Source organism: Triturus cristatus, chromosome 2_2 (genome assembly GCF_964204655.1).
Source record: "Triturus cristatus chromosome 2_2, aTriCri1.1, whole genome shotgun sequence".
Lineage (NCBI taxonomy): Eukaryota > Metazoa > Chordata > Amphibia > Caudata > Salamandridae > Triturus > Triturus cristatus.
The window spans coordinates 545,598,533-545,613,964 of record NC_140582.1 but is presented as its reverse complement, the minus strand read 5'-3'; the positions used below and the strand labels follow the sequence as shown (position 1 = coordinate 545,613,964).

Below are 15,432 nucleotides of genomic sequence, written 5' to 3'. Positions count from 1 at the left end.
TGTATAGAGTTAGTGGGAGGTGTGGCGCTCAGCGTGTGCGCAGCCAGCGATGATGCGTGGTGTGGGCAGGCCACACTGGAAGGAATGTCTCTTGCCTACTGGACTGTGTCATCTGCAATCGCCACTCCATCTGAATTGTGAGCCCTGCTGTCCGCAGTGTAGTTCGAAGGCAGTAGTCTGTACAGACATAAGTCTGTGGTGCTGTGCCGCTGTGTTCGCAGGGGCCTGTGTCCAGGAAGCTGGCGGATATGGCGGAAGCTACGTGGTAGGGTGAGGCCCGCTGCTCTGGCAGACGCTTTGGCTTTCACACAAGTGAACCACGCCCAGAGTCTGGCCTATTTATTCACACTTCTAAGCTGGAGTGGCATATGTTGGACCAGCCCACTGCGCTTCCGCTTACAGGGGACGACAATACAGGTACATGACGGAGATCTTCCCCACTGCCTGAGGTAACATGGTTGCATCCACTGTCCACAACACTACAAGCACCAGCAGTGTATGTACACAGGGAGAGGTTTGAGCTCTGCATAGTGAGGTCTGTCCAGCACATCACCGCTACACTTGGTTTTGTCGGCATTATTATTGGTGGTTGTCTTGTGTCCTTCACACATGTTTGGTTGCCACATCTCTCAACATTCAGGTATTGTGTGGCTGAGGGACCATGCTGTTTTTGGAGGGTCCACTGTCCCGTAGTGCGTTGCCTCGGTGTAGGTAGTCGTCCTACTTTACACCAGTAAAAGGCAGATGGTGCATTCCTACTGCTAACGCAGCTTATCGCCTGTTTTTGGATCACACTGCAGATTTGGCTGCTCGTTGAAAATATCAGAAAGTTATGTTTTGGTGTTATTTTTGTACAGGAACGCCTACTCTGCATATTATTTGCATTAGTTGTTGCTCTCATTTGTGGCAATTTGTTTTGTGCAGAAGCTATTGCTCGAAATAGGCGATATCGCCTGTTTTCACCAGGTTGAAAATGGAATGATATTTTAAAATCACTAAAAAAACCATAGGTTTAATGAACATTATAATTAGAAATTAGCATTTAAAAAACCTTTGAAATTCACAAAAAACATAGGTTTCAGGGACGTTATAGTTATAAATTATCATTTTAAAAACCTTTGAAATTCACTGAAAAAACCATAGGTTTCAAGGACGTTACAGTTACAAATTAGAATTTAAAAAACCTTTGAAATTCACTGGAAAAACCATAGGTTTCAGGGACGTTATAGTTAGTTGCACATTTCACTCGTACAAAACCATAGAAATTCAGCCATTATAGTTAGTAGAGCTAACTATAACTCGCGCCCCAGCAATGCACTGCTGATGACGTCACATATTATATCATTCATGACATGGTCAGTGACATCACTGATGACATCACTGATGACATCTTTGATGACATCATCCGCGTGATAATTTGATGCACCTCTTCACACCCTAATATAACCTTTGTTACATCCGCTCTAAAATACTGACTACCATTTTCTAAACCATAGACAAATCAATAGCAGTTACTATATACCCACTGACTACTTCCTAGTTATACTCACACATTCATTCATTCACCCATACAGTAACTCAATCACTCATTAATATAGCACTATTATATGTACTCATACACCTATACAAACACTCATACACCGTCACTTATCCATAGAGTTATTGACATACGTAGCTAGTCATGTAAAGAATCTATAACACTGCTGTTTACTCACCTATACAGTTATACATTCATTATCTAAGCTATTCATACAAATAGTAACATATACTGACTCTCTTATACAATCACTGACACAAGCACACACTCATTTATACAGCCACCCTTATAATTACTCACTATCACAGTCATTTATATACTCCAACACTCACTTATACTGCCTTTCACATATGTAGTTACTCACACATATACCAGTGAGATATGCATTCACTCTCCAACACAGTGATACACACACACACTCACCGAAACAGCTATTTTCACATGCACTATTGAACCCATACACCTAGTAAATTAGCCACTCACACATGTTGGCAGAAAGTTACACACCGTCCACCCACCTGTACACATAAACACTGAGCCACCCATACTAATACTTATGCTACCAATAAGTAAGTCATATAGGCAGTCATGTACCTAATCATTAACCCATGCAGCAGCTTATACAACAACTGAGAGACTGATACAGACATTCACACAGCTTAGTCACTAACCCATGCATTCAGTAAGAGCCATTTAATCACTAACTTACACAGTCAGTCACATGCCTATTAAATCCTCCACCCAGACACTTATACACCAACTCATTCTTCAATACACCTTGGCATTAACATATAAACACACATATTTTTCTTTTAATTGCTTTTTTGCAGAGCGGAGCAAGGGACATTACAATATAACTAAAGATGATCCTCAGGACAGAGAAAAAACAAATACTTCAACTAATACGCATTTTTCCACAGATACACATTTTATACATTTATCAACTGAAACCCTTGAAATGAGGATAAACATATCCCAGTTAATCAATATCATTTAAAGAGTCCACCGTATCCATATATTTATAAACATCAAGAAATAATTACACCTTCCCGTTACTATACGACCCCAAAATGACTTGTATCTAATTATCATGAATTGTAATAGCAAAGACAGCTGGAATGTTTGCATTATTACAGTACAATCAAACTTCCCCTAATATATAGGGGTTTAAAGTGCCATGTGCTAAAGTGCTAAAGTGCTATTTTATCAATATATCTCTTTAATGAAAGACACACAATCAAAAAACATCTACATTTTGGGGCCTAAACAGCAATGTGCTAAAGTGCTAAACTTCCATTGATACATCCCGATTATCAAATAGTTTCCAAATTGTAGTAAACTTTTTTGTTGCTCCAACCCGTTTAGCATATGCTTCTTCGAATCTCCTTGTCCTTAACATTTTATTTAGCCATTTAGAATAAGATGGAATCTCTTCCGCTCTCCAATTTTGAAGAATTAGATAACGTGCTACTATCGAGCAGATTGTAATATACACCTCTTCAGCTTAGGTCAAATCTGACCTTACTTTAGAGAGACCAAAAAGAGTCAATTCTGCCTCGGGATCGATCTTTTTATTAATAGCCTAGCTTATTGCGTAGAAGATATTATTCCAGAAAGCTTCAAGCTTTGGACATGTGAAAAATATATGAAGCCAGTCTCCCTCTCCATGGGACTGGCATCGGAAGCATCTATTTTCCACTTCCGCATACTACTTGTTCAGCTTTTTCGGGGTATAGTAGGCCAGCCACCGAGACATAAAGGCCATTATTTTGAAATTAGCTGCTCTCAGCGCCTTACTTCCCACCTGGGCTATAGCCTGCTGTGAGACCGGCCTCGTGGCGTGGGCCCTCCCGACCAGCAAGCCACCCCGCAACCATCTGAGCCCTGCTGGCGCTGTCGCGGCTCCCCGACTCCGAAACCACCTGTGCCTGCTGAGTGACTCGCGGCACTCTCCTCCAGGAGAATCGGCAGAGATTGCCGAGAGAAACAACATCCCCCAGCTCGAGGATTGAGAGCTGTGCGAAGGATACTCTGCAGATACACTGAACTCAAAGACTGTCCCGCTACCCCCATACCCCATCACGAAACCGCCGCCGCTTGTGGCACTGAATCAATACCTGCATTTCGGATCATAAAGATCCCTTAAAGCTAACGATAAAGTATACTGTCTTACGAAGAACTACTGTGTGGTGTCCCTCTGTCCGAGAGTGCAAGCTCAGCGCGTGCGATCCTAGGTACGAGACCCTCCCAGGAAGGGTCTCCCCGCCCTTGCTCGGCCTAACTCTGGGAGAGGTGGGTCAACGGGTGGTCAGGAACGTATTCCGAAGCCCCCCAGACAACGCCTTTCCAACATCTGCCATTCCAGGTGCGAAAGGGAGCAGTTGGTCTCCTGAAATATTTTCTCCAAAAATTCATTCACCAGGGAGAATGCCTTTCGTTTTATCAGCAGCAAGTACCAATTTCCTACCCCCTTTAATTTAGCTTTATATAGGGCATTGACATGGTCAATTCGGAGATCATTAGGCAGGAGATTGTATTTTTTAATAAAGTTTATGATCTGCAAATATTCCAGAAACCCAGGCTTGATTCGATTGCCAGTTCTACTTAGAACTTCATCCCACGTGATCACTGTATTTGACATCAAAAAATGGCCCAGATCCTCAAAGCCACTGTTCATCCATCTCTTCAGGCAGCTGGAATGAATTTGCAGACCAAAAACCCAGCATTCCTTTAATTTCAGATAGACAAACCCAGAGCATTTCGCCTGTTTCAAAAGGGACAGGAATCGATCAGAATAGTCACGGATAGTTTTGTAACAGGACTTTTTGGGTAGTTTAGCTGTTTTAAAAAAAATTGAAATATGTGTGCCAGACTCACAAATCATTCTTTCAAAAAAATATGTGTCTATCCTCCCATTAGGTTCCAGTAGAAGAGCTGTAAGATCTAATATAGCTGCCTCATAGTAGATTTGAATGTTTGGTAGGGCCAAACCCCCTTGGTTTATCTCCAGTTGTAATACGCGTAGTTTGACCCGTGAGGACTTTTTATTCCAAACAAATTCCCTAAACATAGAGTCAATTTCTTTAAAATACTTAGAGTTGATTTTTATGGGTACATTGATAAACAAAAATATTAATAGAGGAAGAATTGACATTTTTAAAAGTGCTACCTGGCCAATCAAGGTCAGTGGTAGCTGGGTCCATTTCTCTAGGAGGGTTCTAATCGTATTTCACATAGCCAGATAATTCAGACTAAATAGTTGTTCTATATTGTTAGAGACAAAAATACCCAAATATCTTCTTTCAGAGCTTGAGTTCTCAAGTTAATAGGTAATAAGTTACAATCTGTATTAAGAATTAAAATCTCCATTTTGTCTTGATTTATTTTTTAGCCTCCTATTAGTTCAAATTTACTAAATTCTAAAAGAACTTCTTCCACAATCTGCTAATCCAGGCATAAGTACATAATTATGTCATCTGCAAAGAGTTTCAGCTTAGCCAACCCTTCAATTGGGTATATTATCGGGCAGTGGTATTGTGTTAGGCAGATGGCGCTACAAAGGAGAGTGACACAGATATTATTGTAGGATATTTCTATCTTGTCTTTGATGCTGCAGGGAGAGGAGAACCACTAAACTCCCCAAACGTGGTAGCCTGAGCTACCCCCAAAACGTTAGAGAAAACACCCCAGCACACAAAATATTGTTACAGGAATTATTTAAACGTGCAGAATGTGAGCACAAATTAGAACACATAGAGTAAGTAGTTTTTTTTTTTTAATCCTGGAGTCTTCAAAACAGACTTTCACAACAGTCGACACGTGTTTCGTCGCTTAACAAGGGAGATTGTCCCGCAACTTTATCAAGGCTATGATCCTTTCTTATGTTTTCTTCAAATTGTGGTGATATTTCCAACCCACAAGGGGTTCTGTTTCTTTGCGGCATCCACACAGGTTGTGCGTCTATTAATATGGTTCCAGTGACTTGCTCAATTTCTGTATCGTAACAGTTGTTCTCAGATACATGGGCGTCGCATACCGTGTAAATCCGAGTACATACGTGTGGTGGGGTGTTTTCTCTATCCCTTCAATTGGGGCTCTAATCAGGGGATTTCCGCGGATTCTTATAGCTAGGGGTTCGATAAAAAAAGTAAAAAGTAAAGGTGACATTGGGTACCCTTGTCTAGTTCCACGGTTTATTTCTACAACCCCGATTGAATCTCTATTAAGTATAACCTGGGCTTGGGCACATTGATAAATATTTTTTAACATATATAGTACTTGGGCCGGAATGCCAAATTTCCCTAAACCGAAAAAAAGTGCGTCCCAATTAACTAGGTCGAAAGTTTTTTCAGCATCAACCATAGTAATAAGGGTGGGTATTTTATTGTTGTTGACATAGTCAATAGCTTGAATTAAAAACCCAGTATTGATGGACATGGACCTTCCTGCTACAAATCCAGTGTGATCACTATGGATTAAATCCTGAGCAATGGGGGTAAAGCGTTAGGCCCAGATTTTCATCAATATTTTAAAATCAACATTAAGAAGACTAACAGGCCTGTACGAATTAACATCCTAATAATTTTCCCCCTTTTTAACAAAACTAACCAATAGAGATTCCTTAAAACTTGGGGAGACACAGCCACCCTGTTTAATATTGTTAAAAAGTTTTGCCAGAAAGGGGGTCAATTCTTTAGAAAAGGTTTTATAAAATTGATTTGGGAATCGACTCCACAGGCTTTAGCCCCAGCAATCGACTTTATCACCATTATAATTTATTCTACAGAAATATCTATCAGGAGCTGCTCCGCCAATGTCCCTGAAAGAGTAGGGAGATCAACCTCCTCAAAATAATTGCTAATTTGATTCGCTCCAACTTCATATCTAGTAGTATATAACTGCGAGTAATGTTCTAAGAAAACCTGAGCTATTTCTTATTTATCCCTTAAAGAACTTCTTGTCTTAGGGTCGATAATTTTAGTGATCATAGCTGCTTCCTGTTTGGTTTTAGTAGTTCCAGCAAGCATCTTACTGACCATTTGACTCTCTTCGTATACTCGCTGTAGATATGTTCTGGAGCTGGCAATCTCTTCCAATATAAAAAATCCCTTCAAATCATATTTGGCCCTATCTATCTGGGCTCTGGCATCCCCCATCCCCACGGGCTGTATATTCCTTAATTTTGTTGCTTCTTCTACCGCCTGCTGAAGTTTGAATTTTTTTTTTCTCCTATGTTTGATTTGAGCGGCGGAAAGAGAACATTTCTGCCATATTTTCGTTTATCTTAAAAAATGTGGCAATCTACTCCCTTGTATCAGCCACCCGTAGGAAATTGATTCGAATAACAAGAAAATTCCAATTTAGATGGATTAACATCACACCATGGATCTATCAGGATATGATCTTGTCTTAATACTTCTATCACCTTTTTAGTTTTAGGTTTAAGCTCTTTTTTATTTTTCTTCGAAGTATCTTTCTTTAAATCCTGAATAAAATTTAAATCACCTCCCAAAATTATTTGCCTGGGTACCCCCCTAAGTGTCTCACTAATTTTCAGTAGAGCTGTGACGTCATCTACAATGGGGCCATAATATTTATTAAAATGCAATATCGTATCGTTTAATTTGGCCTCAACCCAAATCCATCTCCCCTGGGGGTCTCTCCGAATTTGACCAAATTCTCAGGGAATACTCCTAAAAAATATAGAGCTACTCCCCTTTTAGCCAATCCTGCCGATGCGAAAAAGGCATGCGAATACCACCTAGGAAGGAATAATCTTGGGGAGTTCGTTTTTAGGTGAGTTTCTTGCAGAAATAGAACCTGCGGTGAAAAAGAAGCTAACCATCTAATTGAAGCTCCATATTTTTGTTTGTTTTATATCCCATTTATGTTAAGTGAAAGAATACAGCATTTACTCGTTATTTTTAACTATGTATCTGAAAGCCATGCCGACTAACTCAATTCTCCTCCCTTTCTTGATCCTTTTTCCAATAAAGTCCCTGCTACTGCTAATTTTACTGCTGCTTTTACCCCCCACCTGAGTAAATAAATGAAATTTCCCTTTAACCAGGACCTTCAATTTAGACTGCTGTGGAATAGAAGCCTGCGCCCCCTGCGCTTTAAAAAGCAATAGCAGTTTCACAAATTCTTTCCGTCTTCGCGCCGCCCCTACTGACATGTCAGAAAAGATTCTACATTTTGTACTCTCGTCAATAACTACTTGTCTCAACTGAATTGCTTTTATTAAAACATTTTCTTTGATCCTGTAATCCGAAAAGTTAACTAAGAATGTGCGAGGGTATTTAGAATTAGGGGTGGGCTGGACCTGATGGGCCCTGGTTAACGTTAGATCCCCCACATAATCAGAGAGCACTTTTTGTTTGATAAAATTTTCCACCCAACGAAGAGTATTTGTCCCTTCACTCCCCTCCGGGACACCTACTATATGAACGTTTGATCGACGCAAATAGTTCTCCAAGTCTTCTAGTTTTGATTCAAGAGCAATCTTGTCTGCTGTCACCTCGTTAACTTTCTGAATAATGGAGCTCATCTGCTCTTCAAGTGCAGCAATCTTTGATTCTGCCTCATCGAGCCTTGCTGGAATTCCTGCAATAGATGCCTCAATTTTCTCCAGCCTTAAATGAATAGTTGCAGACTCTTGTGCCTGGGATCTTTTCATCTCCCTAATTTCCTCTAATATTAAATTCAGTAAGTCTTTTACTTCCATTTGTTGCGATCTAGCACCAATGGAAGGAACCTCGGATTTTTCAAGGGGATTTTCAATCCAGTGTCTTACCGATTCCCAGCCCTTCTTTTCCTACATCACCTGCCATATTTACAGGAGCCTGTTCATTCTCTAACGGGAGCTGTCTTGTGATATTTTCCATAGTTAAAACTGGTTTCGAGAATAGCTGCTGAACGGGTATGACGTCTGTAGCATCTTGATTTGAGGGGCAAAGTACAAGATCTCCTTCTACTAGGACTCCTGGTACTGACGCTGATACTAAGGAAGTTCCTGGAGATGTCCCGGGGGTTGTCCTAGCCAGGTGCATACCCTCGTGAGGTGGAGTAATATGCAATCCTTCAAAAAGATTGAAAGTTATATTGTCCTGGGAGGCTGCCGGAGAAGCTGAATTAATTAGCGATGAACCCTGGTTCAGAGGAGGCTGAATGTTCTTTTTCACAAACAAAGTAACCGTTGCATTCCCAGTTACTCCCTTGTTCAGTCCTTTCGAGACTTCCACAGGATTTTTAGATATGGGATTGGGAGTCTCCTCTTGTGATGCCGGGAACTCTTGCAAGGGATGAGCCGTAGATTGCAGCCCCACATGATCTTCTGTGGAGCTCTCTGAGCTGGAGCTTACTTCCGATTGGTTAGTAAAGACAGGGCTTTTTATTGCTGAAGACGCCCCCTTCGCTTGTATTGGGCATTTTTTTAGCTTTCAATCCGGCCGCCACTTCTACCCTGGCTACCGCATTAGCCTGTTTTTGATGTCTTCCCATTTTGATAATAGGTTTCAACACCTTTATTGCTCTTGAATATTTCAAAGTATCAATATCTGCGGCATACCAGAAAAATTCACCAGCAAAATTCACCAGTCACCAACACCAATTATCTCCTCTGCAACCTTCCTCTGCCGTACCAGCACTCCTGTCCTATTCGCACCTTCCGCACCCTTATAGCTTTTGTCCTTTGCCTTATGTCCTTATGTCCTCTGTCCCTCCCCGGTCGCAGCCAGTTCAACAGACTCTCTTGCCAAAATAGCCGTCTCTTAATCTCTTCACGGTCAGCTGCTGTTATTTGGATGGAAAAACTTTATTTGACAAAATTTCATAGGGCACAGCACAATAGGATTAAAGGCAGATGCTTGTTGCCTCGCAGGCTCTTACCAGACCGGGCAGTTTTGATGAGGAAGCTCGCTGATCGATGTGTCACTTCGTCTGATCCGCCGCCTCAATCCCTGATTATAAGCCCTTAATAGCTTTACCGCGGCGTCCCGCTGTCTCCCGGGGCGCCGCTTGTTAATCGCGTCTTTGCCTCATCGAGTCCGTATCAGACGAGGTTTTTTGCCAGCGCCGTTTCGGGAATTCTTCCGCTTGGTGTTCAGCGAACACCCGCGGATGCCATTACTGTAATGATGTAACATGGCTCCATGCCAGAACACTAGGCATGGAACCAGCTTGTTCTGAGGTTCTGTCATGTGAGGGTTCTATGATGACAGTTGATTTGCTGGCTGTTGGTTGAGGCTGTAATTAATACCTCTTACCACATATCTTCATCTGGTGTGGATTCACGTTATTACAATTACACTCACTGCTGCGGAGTTCGCACTGTGGGTGGGGCCTGGATCACCTTGGCTCCGGAGAGCCGGGAGTCTCCATAGCCCGTTCCCTGAAATGTCCGGCCAAGCAGAGATTCAATGAAAAACACACATTCACTGGATGATGTCATCAGTGATGTCATTTGAGATGTCATCAGTGATGTCATCAGGGATGTCACTGACCATGTCATGCGTGATGTAATATGCGACGTCATCAGCAGTGCATTACGGGGGCACGAGTTACAGTTAGCTCTACTAACTATAACTGCCAAATTTCTATGGTTTTGTACGAGTGAAATGTGCAACTAACTATAACGTCCCTGAAACCTATGTTTTTTTCAGGGAATATATATATATTCGTAACTTTTCTTCACAGGCATTACGTTTTGCCAAAAGCATGAAATGAAATAGTAACTTATTTTGGTTAGATATCAAATGCTTTTTGCCCCTTTCAGGTCCTGGGATCCCAAGAATAATAATTAGAGGGCTCATCTCTATCATATGGTTAAAAAGCTCAATTATGATCGTACTCACATCTCTCCAACAATTACGCAAGTTTGGACAATTTACAAAAATATGCACATTGTCTGCTTGTGACATTCCACAATGGTGTTCTGATTGTTCTCTCAACTCCAGTCCAATAGATTTTGTGAAGAATAAAAAAAATGATACCTCCTAAGTGTAGAAAATTTGACAGTGGAGTAGAGAGTTTTTTGCAGTACTTACCATAAATCTTCTGTCTCCCTCGATGACAAGTATCCTTCCAAAACACTATGTGGTAGTTTCATAGTTCTGTCAGCTGCAGCACATCCCCAATACTATGCCAATATCTTTTTTGTTGGCAAGATGTTTTATAGACCTAAATCCATCTGACAAGGCTCAATCAAAATCCATTATTCAGCTGAAAACCATGATGTCAGTTGGTAGAATTTGAAACAGAAAAGGGTGCTTTGTGTTTTGTCTCTTAGGCAGCCCCTAGAATGTAATTCTACTCATCTAATAACTGTTCCCATTTTGTGATACCAGCTTCTTTAAGCCAGCCTTCCATAATCTCAGGAGGGCCAGGTGAGTTCCAGAATGGAGGAAATGTTCTTCTGCAGGAAGCACCTAGAAGTAAACACGTGATTTTTGGGGCATCTAGGCAAGTGCTGAAAATGAATAAAAACAGCGATTTTCTTGGCTATTCCAATGCTGATCTTATAACTTTACAAGGGTGGTGTGAAAGAAGAGCTGAATTGTACATAAGTGCTAAGGAACAAAAGTATCCTTTTTTTATGCACGTCTACCATTCAAATAAATGTAAAAAGTTTTGAGTAAGTGTATATCAGCCTTGATGCCTAGGATAACCATTAATTGGCTAGGGACATAGGGGCTGATTACGAACTCGCTCAGAAAGCCTCCGACATTAGGTCAGAGGCTTTCCGAGATCGTCAGTTTCACTTCCGACCGCCTCATTACAATTTAGGCGGTCAGAAGTTACACCGGCCGGTCATTCCGGCTGGATTCCCAAGCGCTCCTCCAGTCAGAACCAGCACTTAATTCATGTGAGTGGCATTTTCCGCCGTCCGTATTACGATGCTCGGTTTATGGAAGGCTTTCCATGCAGGGCTTTTTGACATGAAAAGCCTGTTGAAAAGCAAGTTTGTTGGCCCCTAGCCGGGCCCCCTTCTCTTTGCGGCCTACAGTTGGGGGTCAGGGGGGCACATATGTTGTCCCCTTGTTGATCCCTGCACCGTGTGGCAGGCACCTGAGGTGCCTGACAAGCAGTGCATGGATAAACACAACCTCCCATTTCCCAATGGGAGCTTACCCAGCCATAGTACATGCTCCCATAGGGAATTGTGAGTATGCAACCGCACCATGTGCTGCCGCATCATGATTAGGCAGTCGAGACCACTGTCCGAAGGTCAGTCAGACCAGCATCTGCGACAGCGTCTGCCCGACATTGTAATAAACCCTAAAAAGGGAAAGGCTGTATGGCTGTGGTCAAAATATCAGTTTATGATAGTTCATGGTTTCTCCTTATATTATGCTTTCCAATATATCAGTTTCATGCTGCCATTAACTTTTTTGTATGTAGGTAATGCAAAAACATGATTTCAATAAACTGTCAAACACTTCATATTTATTTTATTTATTTATTTGAGGTTTTAAAGAGCACAAACATGACCTGTTAGGGTATGAGAGCGCTTTACAGGGATAACACGTTACGTACAGGTTAAGCAAAGGCAAAACATACATAAGGATGGGGATAGGAAATTGACTCTATTGGGACAAAAGCCAGAGCTATATACAATAATCAGTACAGAACCATAATCAACAAAGCGACAGAAAGAGAAAATCAGCAATTGTATACGAGGGCAGATATGAAAGCAAGAGGCAGAGAGAGCCAGCAGGGAATTTGAAGGAGTAAGAGTTGGTGCACAGAAAGGGCCTAGCAGTACAGGAAATTATGCACCAAAACAAAAGCCATGACCAAAGGTGGCATGTGAGACAATGGAGAGTTATTGGAGGAATTTGCTCATTAGGAAGGTGTTAGCTTCCTTTTTGAAGATTGATAGAGAAGGTACTCTTCTGATGGATGATGATAGCGAGTTCCAGGTTCTTGGTGCAGCCCCAGAGAAAGCTCGGTTATATGAATTTTCTTTGCGGAAGTGGGGTGGCTGGAGCACACGTTCCCTGGCGGACTGGGAGTTTCTGAATCCCACAGATACCACGAGTTTCTGGGCGATATATGTCAGGGAGTTTGTGTACAAGGCTTTGTGTGTTATACAGCCCAGCTTGAGCTAGATTCTGGCTTCAAGCGGAAGCCAGTTCAAGGCCTTCAGATGTGGTGAAATGTTGTCAAAATTTTGGGAGCCAGATAAGAGCCTAGCTGCTGCGTTGAGGCAAGCTTTCAAAGGGGCCATGGAAGCCCTAGGTAGGCCAGATAGGGTAGAGCAGCCGTATTCAATTCTGGAGATAACTATTGCCTGGACTGCGGTTTTTAGGTCCGCAGTTTCAAGGAAGGGTTTTAGCTTTCTCAGGTAGATCAAGTGGATCCTGGCAGTTTTGGCCATCGAGTTTATGTGTTCACGCATATTCAGGTTGCTGTCCAAGGTTATACCAAGAGATTTAGCAGAATCCACAATGGCCGGTGTGCAGTTGAGTACTGTGATCGAGTTGATCCATTCCAGGATGTCATTGGAGTTTGATGGGTATTCGGTTTTAAGGAGGATAGAATTTTCGAGATGGTCATCATATAGTTTGAAATTGGACCAGTGAGCTTGGTTTTTGGGTGTTGCCTGGGTGGGAAGAGAGGAGAGATGGGTCCCGGTGAGAGGAGGAGGGAAGTTTGCGTAGGCATTAAGTTCAATACCTAGACAGGAGAACTCATCACAGGTTATTAGGGATTTTGTCATTTCTTTGGATGACTTAGCTAGTCTGGCTTTTCTTTTTTATATACCTTTCCTTGATTTGTTTCATTTGCCTTTTTCAAAAGCTTGAAAATATTAAACTGTTTGGAGAGACACATGATCTATGATTTTGATTACATTATTCGGATATTTGTAATGTCTTAGTTAATTAATCATCTCTATACTACAAGAGAATGCTTTTTGCTATCTTTACTGTTCTTTCTCAATTTCTAGTTATAATTCTCCCTTTGTAAATCAAAGTGGAAAGGATTTTTGTACTTGCATGACAAATGTTTTCTGTGAGTATAAAGTACACATTAAAGTATGTTACTCACACATGAAAGATTGTGTTGTAGCTCAATATGCACTTTTCCTGTTTTCTGCTTTTCTGATATTCAGATCTTAATGTTTGAGTATGTATTTCAACAATGTTTTTCCATTTAGAGTTTTAAAGATCTTAAGTTGTTTGTGTTACAGTGTAACAGTTGATTAGATATTGATTGCTAGTGCAACATAATGTGTATTTGGGTATCAAAAGAAAATTTGCTTTGTTATTTGTTGTATGAAAGGAGAACACATGAGAAACACGTAACTATAATATTCTGTGTTCTGTCTCCAGAACTGATATCTAATATCTTACAGTGAATTTGGAATTCTGCCCTAAACTAAAGTTTACAGATTAAAACATGGCTAAAGGATTTCTCATATTTGTTTACCATTTATTTTTAGGGGTCAATTCTGTGCTTTCATTTGAGATCTTGCCAGGTGTAGGATATAAGCAATTCAACATCAACTCAGAAACTGGCGAAATAATAACAAGCTCGACGCTGGACAGAGAGACACAAGGGCTATTCCGGATTAAAGGTGAGACTCAACACAATTGAAATGGAGTATGGACAATGTTTAACTTCTGCTTGCCATTCATTAGGTATTTTAATTAGTTGGAGGACCTGTAGTGCTCTGTGTGACGTTTCGAAAAAGAACCAAAACCGCATTCCAAAAAGTATTCTCGAACAGTTTCTACAATTTAGTGGAGGAAACAACCTAGTAACTGTTTAGGTCATCTTGTTATAAAGGTTAAACCATAAGGAAGGATTTTGCAGCACATGCATTTACATTTTCTCGAGTCATATAGTTATCCTGCAGATATCCAGTGGTGGGAAACAGACATGGCATGGTTTAGGAGGACTGACAAATATAGGGATTACCTTAGACATGTAAGAGATAATACATTTAAATAGATGAAAAGCCCCACTTTCTGCTGATAAGTTGAAAACAACCAAAATTATATTTTTTTCAAGTCTTAATATGACACTAACTTAGTTCACAAAAACATAATTAAAGTTTTAGCAAAGACGAGTATTAGCAGATAACAGTTAATAAATACCCTATATTTTTTTAAAGGCCAACAAGAGCCTAAATTTGGTTTTCTGTTCTGTCTGGTAGAAAAGTAAACATCAAGTCCCCTCAACCTCTCTTTATGTCAACAATAGCAAACACAGTCTTCACAGAGTCGGTATTCAGAGTTCATAGGCAGTGTGCTCAGCAGGCCAACATAGCGAGGACTACATAGCATCTCCTACAATTAAAAAAGTCCTCTCTGAGAGGCTCAAAGCCTAGATTTTGATATAATGTGTCCCTCTAGAAATGTGAGAATTGTCATTATCATTTCCATCACAGTACACCATGTCACTGTGTCAGAATTTATATATTGGATAAAGTAGATCCTGTCATACATTTTTAAGATATTGCAAGTCACTACAGAGTTCCATGACCATATAGAAGAGCAAGGCAAAAGCATTGAGAGGTCAGAACTCAACTTAATAAGTTATTACAATTGAACAACTATCTAATTTCTATATAATAGGTGACTGGGTGTGTCTCAAGTATCCAATTATAAAGAAATTAGAGATTTGTTTTTATATAGGGATTGCAGAATCCCTTGTATTATATCCACATAAGATAATAGGAAAATGGTACACAGACATTTCGCAAAGCACAGCTGCAGGCTTTCACATACTATTGTGGAATGTGAGCAATGACAAACATTAATAAAATGTATTTACATTATTATATAGTGTGTGCCAGATATTTAAAATCACAATGAACCAACAATACCTTTTACAATATAAATGTATTAGGCTATACCAATTTCCTGTTATCCCAGCATAGAGCAGTG

General features: G+C 40.7%; 1 protein-coding gene across 1 annotated transcript in view; it reads left to right on the top strand.

Annotated features, from left to right (window-relative positions):
• Positions 1 to 15,432, top strand: part of DCHS2 (dachsous cadherin-related 2) — a 1,150,696-nt gene that overhangs the window by 933,667 nt on the left and 201,597 nt on the right. Inside the window, exon 14 of the mRNA XM_085641695.1 lies at positions 13,983 to 14,117. Coding sequence (XP_085497821.1) covers positions 13,983 to 14,117 — 135 coding nt within the window. The remainder of the gene's footprint in view (positions 1 to 13,982; positions 14,118 to 15,432) is intronic.